Source organism: Ylistrum balloti, unplaced genomic scaffold (genome assembly GCF_031769215.1).
Source record: "Ylistrum balloti isolate Yb309-2 unplaced genomic scaffold, AGI_CSIRO_Ybal_v1 Utg370580, whole genome shotgun sequence".
Classification (NCBI taxonomy): Eukaryota; Metazoa; Mollusca; class Bivalvia; order Pectinida; family Pectinidae; genus Ylistrum; species Ylistrum balloti.
The window spans coordinates 598,990-611,135 of NW_026782361.1; the positions used below are offsets into that span (position 1 = coordinate 598,990).

The following is a 12,146-nucleotide window of genomic DNA, read 5'->3' on the forward strand; positions in this document are numbered from 1 at the left end:
TGAAATTAGATTTGATATCCACAGGGTATTAGTACCACAGACTTGATATCCACTTAGTATCAATACCACAGACTTGATATACACATGGTATCAGTACCACAGATTTGATATCCACATAGTATCAATACCACAGATTTGATATCCACATGGTATCAGTACCACAGATTTGATATCCACATGGTATCAGTACCACAGATTTGATATCCACAAGGTATCAGTACCACAGATTTGATATCCACATGGTATCAGTACCACAGACTTGATATCCACATAGTATCAATACCACAGATTTGATATCCACATGGTATCAGTACCACAGATTTTATATCCACATAGTATCAGTACCACAGATTTGATATCCACATGGTATCAGTACCTCAGATTTGATATCAACAAGGTATCAGTACCACAGATTTGATATCCACATGGTATCAGTACCACAGATTTGATATCCACAAGGTATCAGTACCACAGATTTGATATCCACATGGTATCAGTACCACAGACTTGATATCCACATAGTATCAATACCACAGATTTGATATCCACATGGTATCAGTACCACAGATTTGATATCCACATAGTATCAGTACCACAGATTTGATATCCACATGGTATCAGTACCTCAGATTTGATATCAACAAGGTATCAGTACCACAGATTTGATATCCACATGGTATCAGTACCACAGATTTGATATACACATGGTATCAGTACCTCAGATTTGATATCAACAAGGTATCAGTACCACAGATTTGATATCCACATCAGTACCACAGATTTGATATCAACAATGTATCAGTACCACAGATTTGATATCCACATGGTATCAGTACCACAGATTTGATATCAACAATGTATCAGTACCACAGACAAGTTATCTACATGGTATCAGTACCACAGATTTGATATCCACATGGTATCAGTACCACAGATTTGATATCCACAATGTTGTCAGCATCACATAAGATATCAGTTTTCAGGATCACATAAGATATCAGTTATCGTAACTTTAATCTCTTTGCTCTTTGCATGTACAGTAAAACATATATTTGGCAAAGACAAATTGTGAATCATAATCTCAAAAAAAAAAAAAAAACCCACTTTTTTTCTTTATAAGTAAAAGAATGCCATACTTGGAGTATATGATCAACTTTTAGTTTATATTTTGTGACTAAAAGTGTATATCTTTCATGAGATCACTTATAACTAATGATATTCATAGGAAACATTTTGCAGAATTTGTACTGTCTTTTTCAAAACAAACATGAAACAAACAAAATTATCAGCTAGGATTTGAACTCCAAATGGTTTTATTGCTGATGATAAAATCATCTGACTCAGAAGACATTTTCTTATAAACTGACTAAAGATATCTGATGTCTATGAAATTGATTGTTTCTATGCTTTCAAGTAAGATTTTTTGCTTTGTGTAATATAGTACAGTTTTATATGTTGTGGTTGAAGCTTTCATTATCTTGTTTTGCCTGTAGTTAATCACTAGTGTATCACACAACTGCCTCGCAGTGTTTTCTATCTTTAGTATATTACATATCATGTATGTGTCTTATGTTGTGTGTTTCCTGTCATAAAGCTTCAGAGGATCAATTGTATCACAAAACCTAGTGTGGAAGACATTTATCTCTGGTTTAGAATTTCATTACTGATACAGAAAGTTTAGAAAATTAAAATCAAATTACTTCTCAATTATCGAAGTTTGCACATCTTAAAAACCAGGGCAAAATTTAAAAAAAAAAAAAAAGAATTCAAGGAAATTTACATCATTTTAGATCAATGGAGACAAAAGTCTTAGCTTATTACATGCATGAGATTTGTTTTCTCTTCTGAATGTTTACCAAGCTTGGTGAGATTCATTTTTATGTGATAGGATATCAGATGTTTTATAGTTGGTAATAATCTTACTGTCACTAGGACTTACATCCGCTCATTAAAAGGGCTGACCCTCCAGGGGATTGAGGAGGGCTAGCTGGGGCTTAAGTGTTCACTAACTGCTAATTATTACAACTTCGCTCAGCAACTTTGTAGTGAATCTGAGGTTAATGCTGGAAAAAAGCTGCTTGTTCTGTATGGACCATTCATTTGGGTAGTGTATGTCCTACAAACTTCTAAATGTTACTTTCATGCTTCTGTTAACGCATTCATTTCATAGGTGACCCTTAAAGATAGACCAATGGCCCTCTTGTAATATGCAAACCATCGGTAGATATTGAAGAATTTGTATCTGTATTGAAATCTTAACACATTTGATTCTAAGGTCCTTGGCCCTCTTGTTTTTGTAAACTATCAGTAAAAATTGTAGACTTTGTCTCCATAGATTTAATATGTGTACAGCTAATCAACTAGCTGTTAATGTTGGTCTGCAGGGATTTATTGCATATTACAGTATCTTAATTAAAATTATCCATTTCCAAAGATGACTTATTTTTCTTGTTTTGTTTAAGAAATTCCGAATTAGTTTTAATAAGAAAAAAATGAAAGTGAAACATAAAAAAAAAGAAAGAGAAGAAAGGAAATTGAAAATCAAACAAGAAAAAAAGGAGAGAGTGAGAATTTTAACCTGTCATTGATTTTAGTCCGTTTCCCCAAAGATACCCAGATTTATGTTTTGTTTGTAATGTACTATTTGTTGGTTTTACACTCTGGTGTATGAGGTGTTTGTGATGCTTGCTTGTGTTTGCCTACTGTTTGTTGTGTACTATTGTTACACTAGTGTGACTTCTGTTTGCCCATGCCTGCCAGGTTTCCAACAGAGAACGGAAGATTTCGGCCCTCCAAGCACAGCTTTCAGACCTGCACACTCAAATTGGCCGTCGTGAGTCGGAGAACACTACACACCAACAGACCATTAAAATGTTACAGGAAAAGCAGCGCTATTCTGTAGGGGAGGTAATTAGCGATTATATAACTGTCGTTACTAACCTCAGTATACAAACATAAAAATAATTTCAGGCCCAGCTTTATGACATCTCAGACCATACTTAATTCATCCAGTTATATGTATTGCAATATGTTATTCCATCCTAGTGTTTTTAAGAGTGTCTAAGTGGTGTCAGCATGGTACACTATATATTGGGCACATTTACTCTATATATTGGGCACATTTACTCTATATATTGGGCACATTTACTCTATATATTGGGCACATTTACTCTATATATTGGGCACATTTACCCTATATATTGGGCACATTTACTCTATATATTGGGCACATTTACGCTATATATTGGGCACATTTACGCTATATATTGGGCACATTTACGCTATATATTTCGTATATTTACACTAAATCTTCTTTTGCTGGTTTAACTAATTTGTTCACAAACTCTATAAGATTTAAGGGAACAAAAGGGTGGTCAGACAGGGTTCATACCTTGGTTAAACTTTGATAACATTTCACTATTAGGTTTCATACCTTGGTTAAACTCTGATCACATTTCACTATTAGGTTTCATACCTTGGTTAAACTCTGATCACATTTCACTATTAGGTTTCATACCTTGGTTAAACATTTCACTATTAGGTTTCATACCTTGGTTAAACTCTGATCACATTTCACTATTAGGTTTCATACCTTGGTTAAACTCTGATCACATTTCACTATTAGGTTTCATACCTTGGTTAAACTCTGATCACATTTCACTATTAGGTTTCATACCTTGGTTAAACTTTGATAACATTTCACTATTAGGTTTCATACCTTGGTTAAACTCTGATATTATTGCACTGTTTACTTGGATTATGTCTGCTGATATTTATCATTAATTGATGAATGTTGATCATTACATCATAAAATGATTAGTTATAATGGAACAAGAGGGAGTCAATAAAATCAACAGCAAAACCTTCAACTTTATGTGTAAAAGGTATGGCAGGTCTTCCTGTCCAAACCTGTCTACCAATATATACCTAAAACTCCCATGGTATGCATATATGCATGTATACCATCATCACAGCCTTTAAACCTGACACAATGGTTGTATAGGGCAGTGTGTTTCATTGTGTCACCCCACAGGAATGCCATGCTTATAGTTAGATGTGTATCGCTAGTTTATGCTTCACCGACTCTCGTCCACAAAATAATAATGTATCAATAAAGCTTATAACTGCTCGCTTAGTGTTTCCTTCATTAGTCAACCTAAGAACTAAAGGTCATATTAGTTTCACTGTCAAAATTGACCAAAGGAAATTATTTTTGAAAAATATGTTTTGGTTATTCTCTTAGTCAAACCCTATTTATATACACAGACCACCTTTTCATTATTATTTTAAAGAAAGCAAACAAGCAAACATACATACATGCATTCTAGAATAGCTTAGCATAGCAAGATTCTACCCGTAACGTTTTGAACACATTTATTTGCAAAGCAAAATTAGTATACACAATTGCTTAACTTAGCATAGTTTTACCTTTTCATTGAAAACACCATCAAAGCTGATCTTTGAGGAGAGAATTTCCATCTTTTTTTTTTATATGAAGTATTTACCTTAATCTTAAGATGTAATTAAAATGATGTTGAAGAAAGTAAGAGCTATATGTGACTATATAGTGTTACATTGACAGACTGCCAAGGCCGAGGAAGCCATTCGCCAACTGAAGCTAGAGGTATCACATGCCAAGGACTACGCCTCCAAGTCATCCAAGGATGTAAGTATTAAATATTTCATATATTCAAGGTCAAAAAGCTCATTCTTTCAAGGTCAAATATCTCATTCATCCAAAGTCATACATCTTTTCCATCCAAGGTCAGACATCTTACTCATCTAAGGTCAAACATTTCATCCCTCAAAAGTAAAAAAAAATGTAGTCTCTAATCCCTTTATCCAAGAACTCTTGAACTTTGTAAATCTTCTTCATCACTTGTATTTCTGTTTCCTGTGTTAAACCAAATACTTCTAAAAGTGTGGTATAAAACTTGCAGTATTGATAAAAAATTTGTAGTGGATTAAATAAGGTCTTCTACCTTTTCACAGTAACTGATAACGATATACATAGAATACACATTATATTTATAGAAACTCTGCACTGTCCTGTATTAACACAAGAATTTGTTGTCATTCATCAAAGTTGCTTTCTTAAAACTCTCTAGTTTTATTGCATGACTAAAATTATCTGTAAGTTGTAAATATTTTGATGAATGTTGATAAGTCAATATGACTTACAATATTAAATTTGTACAAGTGTGTATTATGAAGTACATTTGTGACACATTATTTGGTATAAGAAAATGAATAGATTTTTTGTCTTCCTGTGTAAACAAGACGGCTCAAAATGTCATTTGATATCTAACGTAATATGCAGGAGACCTTTAATTTCTTTTAATAAGAAGCAGTTTAACTAAACTGTAATCAGATATCATTTAAAAGCCATGGCCACCTTACAAGTTAATCCGCAGACCCAGTTTGTAAATACCGTTATTCAACATTATAATAATTCTATGTCTGACGTAACACTAATCAAAAGAACTTCACACACACATACATTCAAAAACCCATAAACCATTCTGCCTTACCCTGATCTCAACACTTGTGCCTAAGTTAGAACAGAAATGGACAGTTATTGTTCGAAAATCTGGAAATAGTGGATGTAGAGAACCTACTGTAGTTCAGTGGATGTGGAGAATCTACATTGTTCAGTAGATGTGAAGAATCTACATTGTTCAGTAGATGTGAAGAATCTACATTGTTCAGTGGATGTGAAGAATCTACATTGTTCAGTGGATGTGAAGAATCTACATTGTTCAGTAGATGTGAAGAATCTATATTGTTCATTGGATGTGGAGAATGTACATTGTTCAGTGGATGTGGAGAATCTACATTGTTCAGTGGATGTGAAGAATCTACATTGTTCAGTGGATGTGAAGAATCTACATTGTTCAGTAGATGTGAAGAATCTATATTGTTCATTGGATGTGGAGAATGTACATTGTTCAGTGGATGTGGAGAATCTACATTGTTCAGTAGATGTGAAGAATCTACATTGTTCAGTGGATGTGAAGAATCTACATTGTTCAGTGGATGTGAAGAATCTACATTGTTCAGTAGATGTGGAGAATCTATATTGTTCAGTGGATATGGAGAATGTACATTGTTCAGTGGATATGGAGAATCTACATTAGTTCAGTGGATGATAAAAATCCACAATGGTTTAGTGGACATCAAGAACCTGAAGTAGTTCAGTGGACGTGGTAAATTATTGCGATCTTGTGGACATTGAGGATATGCAGCAGCATAGTGAAAATGGTGAACATTTGCTTTTTCAGCAGGTGTGAAGCACCTGCATTATTTCAGTGGAGAATAGAAAATGTATTATTATATTGGATCAATCAAACAATCAATCAGGATTAAATATTGATTTATAGTCTTATCAATATTCAGATGTGTTTTGCAATCCAATATTGAATACTGTGAAGGGATGAAATGCTAGAATTTTAACTGCTGCTCTGCTACATAAACAATGGTCCATTAGTGTCAATAATCAATGTTGTTGGTAGCTGTTTTATTTTGTCACTTGATTACTGGACACGTCCTGGGCCCCGACTGTACCACAGATACTGTCAGGTGCTGTACAGCCAGTATTGATTATTGGTGTCCCTGTTTAGACCTGTTACACTCGTGCCGGGACACTCAGCTGTTATGTTTTACTGACAGGTGTTTAATTTGTGAGGTAAAATTATAACTACTCCAAGGTATGGTGTCTCTTATATTGACCTCAGTACACCTGTCTGTGACTTACATACACACACTCTGTGTGGAGATCAAATACTTCTCCGAAATCTTGTAGAAGTGTCACTTAGATACTGCCAGGTATTGTGTTATATCAGAGTGCTGGATAAGTAACACATCAAAATTATCACTAGATTCTGTTTACAGATACCTACACTTCTTGTGGCTAGTGTGGGAGTCAAGGATGTTTCCAACTTGAGCGGAGATTTATGTGATATGAATGTGGGTGTTCCATCAATTCCAGAGTTCTGGAACCTGATCTACTTTTTATACTGATTAGTCTGATGTTGTAATGCTGTCACATTTCTCTGGATATTTAATACAGTGGAATGGTAGACATCGGAAAACTTTATGTCAGATAGAATGAATTTCTGTGTTCATAATTACCTGAATACAAGACAAACATACCAGTACCATAAAAACTGACATTTAAACTAATTGTGAAGTCAGTTACTTTAATCAGACATTGGAGTACCTCGAGGATTACTGTAACCCCTAATTGTGAAGTCAGTTACTGTAATCAGACATTGGGGTAACTCGAGGATTACTATAACCCCTATGTAGGTTGACATCAGTGCTACACCATGGATCCACGTGACCTAATGCACCAGGATAAGTCTCTGTTTTGGGTATATATACCTACATATGATAAACACTTCATGTTCATAATCAAAGTGCCTGATATTTCCCTTGCCTATTATTTCACTTTTTGAGAATTAGAGATTTAGACTACAAGTTAGGGCTTTACCTGTGGAGAATTAGAGATTTAGACTACAGGTTAGGGCTTTACCTGTGGAGAATTAGAGATTTAGACTACTAGTCAGGGCTGTACCTGTGGAGAATTAGAGATTTAGACTACAAGTTAGGGCTTTACCTGTGGAGAATTAGAGATTTAGACTACTAGTCAGGGCTTTACCTGTGGAGAATTAGAGATTTAGACTACTAGTCAGGGCTTTACCTGTGGAGAATTAGAGATTTAGACTACAGGTTAGGGCTTTACCTGTGGAGAATTAGAGATTTAGACTACAAGTCAGGGCTTTACCTGTGGAGAATTAGAGATTTAGACTACTAGTCAGGGCTTTACTTGTGGAGAATTAGAGATTAAGACTACAAGTTAGGGCTTTACCTGTGGAGAATTAGAGATTTTGACTACAAGTCAGGACTGTACTTGTGGAGAATTAAAGATTGAGACTACTAGTCAGGGCTGTACCTGTTGAGAATGAGAGCTTTTGATTACTAATTAGGGCTTTACCCTTTGAGAATTGGACTTTTAAGCTTCTAGTCAGGACTTTAATAGTTTTACTTAATTCATATCAAGTCAATGAACTTTACACTGATAGGGAAATCTAGTACAAAGGTAAATTTACCATTAAGCATGTGCATTGTACAGTTGAAGTGAAAATACCTGTTTAAAATCCATATCTTATGTAATGCACCTCAACCTAGTGTCATACTTTTTTAAAATGATCATATTAAAGAGTGAGACACCCAGATTTTGGCCCTTTTTTGACACAAATGTTCTTTCAGTCTTGAGAATCAAGAATTCCAAAGTCTACTAGAAAGAGCAACTGAAAATATTTTTTTTTGTCAAGAAATAACAGAAGTTTATCTAAATGAGGTCTGTTAATTCACTTGTACATTCTCTCCCTTAGAACTTGTCAGTTATGTAGCCATTTTATGATAAAGAGAAGATAGATTAAGGTATCTAGTTTACTTTTGTAGTCTTATGATCTATTTATTACTATGATGATGGAATGAGGTCTCAAACATACCAGGTATTACAGGATACAGCAATCATATGTTGGAACCTTGGAATACACATTGTAATATATATATATGATATTATCACTGTTCACCAAGACTTACAATGATTAGATCAGATTCTTCTTAAATATTTTATCAAAAAGAAAACTTTATCTGAAAGTGCAGTCTAATGTTCTTTATCAGTATCACCATCTATATTATATAACAGGTAACAAAGTAAACATGCTTCAGTATCACCATCTATATTATATAACAGGTAACAAAGTAAACATGCTTCAGTATCACCATCTATATTATATAACAGGTAACAAAGTAAACATGCTTCAGTATCACCATCTATATTATATAACAGGTAACAAAGTAAACGTGCTTCAGTATCACCATCTATATTATATAACAGGTAACAAAGTAAACATGCTTCAGTATCACCATCTATATTATATAACAGGTAACAAAGTAAATCAGTATCACCATCTATATTATATAACAGGTAACAAAGTAAACATGCTTCAGTATCACCATCTATATTATATAACAGGTAACAAAGTAAACGTGCTTCAGTATCACCATCTATATTATATAACAGGTAACAAAGTAAACATGCTTCAGTATCACCATCTATATTATATAACAGGTAACAAAGTAAACATGCTTCAGTATCACCATCTATATTATATAACAGGTAACAAAGTAAACGTGCTTCAGTATCACCATCTATATTATATAACAGGTAACAAAGTAAACGTGCTTCAGTATCACCATCTATATTATATAACAGGTAACAAAGTAAACATGCTTCAGTATCACCATCTATATTATATAACAGGTAACAAAGTAAACGTGCTTCAGTATCACCATATATATATATTATATAACAGGTAACAAAGTAAACATGCTTCAGTATCACCATCTATATTATATAACAGGTAACAAAGTAAACATGCTTCAGTATCACCATCTATATTATATAACAGGTAACAAAGTAAACGTGCTTCAGTATCACCATCTATATTATATAACAGGTAACAAAGTAAACATGCTTCAGTATCACCATCTATATTATATAACAGGTAACAAAGTAAACGTGCTTCAGTATCACCATCTATATTATATAACAGGTAACAAAGTAAACGTGCTTCAGTATCACCTCCTGTATTATGTAACAGGTAACAAAGTAAACATGCTTCAGTATCACCACCTGTATTATATAACAGGTAACAAAGTAAACGTGCTTCAGTATTACCATCTATGTTATATAACAGGTAACAAAGTAAACGTGCTTCAGTATCACCACCTATATTTTATATCCACCATGATCAGATGGAATGGTAGAACTGTTTTGTATGAAGGCCAGTATCTCTGTTATAATTAATAATTATAATAATATAATCGCATGCTCCATTCCCTCCACTATAGATTGGACATTACGAACGGAAACTGAGGAACCAAGAACATGACTTACAAGAGCTTCGTGACCAGAGGAAGAAGTCTATGGAGGAGGTAAGATAATGACCAGTCTGTACAACTTCTATTTTGGGAGATCTATGGGAACATACAATATTACCTGGAGCTTATGATATCAGATGCTTTGTGACCAAATGCATTTCTATTTCTTACTCAGTAACATACTGATATATTCACTCTCATTCATTTCAGCTATCACATTAAAGAGAAATACCATAAAAAACTTATTTTGGCATAATTTGACACCAATAAGATCATAATACCCCCTCTCATATCTTTGGACGAAGATTTACAGCTCTGTGATAACCTTGAAAATTAGATTCTGATCAAATTATCAAATGATGTTGTAACATCAAATTTAATCCTCAATTGTAAGATTCTGATGTGTTGCAATAGAGAACACAGTTATAACTGAAAAAGCCTGAGTAAGGAGAATCTGTATTAGATAGGTATTACTGTTTTACATATAATAAATGTATGTTCTGTTTGTAGATTGGAGTCCTTCAAGAGAGACTTCGAGACAGTCAGGTGTCAACCAAAGACCACCACGAGGTCCTCAAATCAGAGCTCGCCCGTCGTGACGAGACGATCCAGAAACTTCGCAGGGATGTTTTGACATTACAGGAGAAACGTGACGCAGCTGTTAGTGAGGTATAAAAAGCTGTCTAATATTACTACTGCTGTATATGCTATGTAACCTTGTGACAGTCAAATTGTGTAGCTTGGAGAAGTACTATGTTTATTGTGACTTGTTTACTTTGGAAAATGTGGATGTTTCATTTGAATTATATTTACATAACTAACTGCTCTGCTTTATCTGATATGCTAGGAGAGACAACTATTATTACAGCTAGATATTGTCAATTATATCAATTACAATATATTTAGAAATTGTAGAATAGATTTCACATTTTTCTTACTTTGCTGCTGTTGCCATTGAAATATATGAATTTTTTTGTGGTTTAAAACATAAGAATATCTTTGAAAAATCAGATATCACATCCTTCGGATACTAGGCTATATTTTGTGTAGGGAGACCTAGAGACAGCTAGCTATACGTATTTTATACATGACATATAATGCGTAAGTCTGTGTAGGGACTCGTAGAGACAGCTAGCTAGCTATAGGTATTTTAAACATGACATATAATGAGTAAGTCTGTGTAGGGACACCTAGAGACAGCTAGCTATAGGTATTTTATACATGACATATAATGCGTAAGTCTGTGTAGGGACACCTAGAGACAGCTAGCTATAGGTATTTTATACATGACATATAATGCGTAAGTCTGTGTAGGGACACCTAGAGACAGCTAGCTATAGGTATTTTATACATGACATATAATGCGTAAGTCTGTGTAGGGACACCTAGAGACAGCTAGCTATAGGTATTTTATACATGACATATAATGCGTAAGTCTGTGTAGGGACACCTAGAGACAGCTAGCTATAGGTATTTTATACATGACATATAATGCGTAAGTCTGTGTAGGGACACCTAGAGACAGCTAGCTATAGGTATTTCATACATGACATATAATGCGTAAGTCTGTGTAGGGACACCTAGAGACAGCTAGCTATAGGTATTTTATACAATGCTTAAGTCTGTGTAGGGAGACCTAGAGACAGCTAGCTATAGGTATTTTATACAATGCTTAAGTCTGTGTAGGGAGACCTAGAGACAGCTAGCTATAGGTATTTTATACAATACTACTTTCTATGAAGGGAGACCTAGAGACAACAAGCTGTAGGTATTTTATACAATACTACATTCAGTGTAGGGAGCTGTAGAGATGGCTAGCTATAGTATTTTGTACAATACTACATTCTGTGTAGGGAGCTGTAGAGATGGCTAGCTATAGTATTTTGTACAATACTACAATCAGTGTAGGGAGCTGTAGACACAACAAGCTGTAGGTATTTTATACGATACTACATTCTGTGTAGGGAGCTGTAGAGATGGCTAGCAACTGTGTGTGTGACTGTAACTTGAGTTTTGTGTTTGCCTCGTGTTTTAGTTGGACAAGCAGACTAACAATTTGATCCAGATTGAGGACAAGAACAAGCGCTCCAGTGATGAGGTAACCTTGACAACAGTGTTTGACTTGCTTCTAATATAACACACATGGGCTCTCTTTGTGCACTAATATTAATGTCCAATCTCACCTTATTTTT

The 12,146-nt window shown here is 34.4% G+C and overlaps 1 protein-coding gene across 1 annotated transcript in view; it reads left to right on the forward strand.

Annotated features, from left to right (window-relative positions):
- Positions 1-12,146, forward strand: part of LOC132556585 (early endosome antigen 1-like) — an 84,112-nt gene that overhangs the window by 25,688 nt on the left and 46,278 nt on the right. Inside the window, exons 8-12 of the mRNA XM_060221004.1 lie at positions 2,761-2,907; positions 4,583-4,666; positions 9,925-10,008; positions 10,465-10,623; positions 11,990-12,052. Of these exons, the coding sequence (XP_060076987.1) occupies positions 2,761-2,907; positions 4,583-4,666; positions 9,925-10,008; positions 10,465-10,623; positions 11,990-12,052 (537 nt within the window). The remainder of the gene's footprint in view (positions 1-2,760; positions 2,908-4,582; positions 4,667-9,924; positions 10,009-10,464; positions 10,624-11,989; positions 12,053-12,146) is intronic.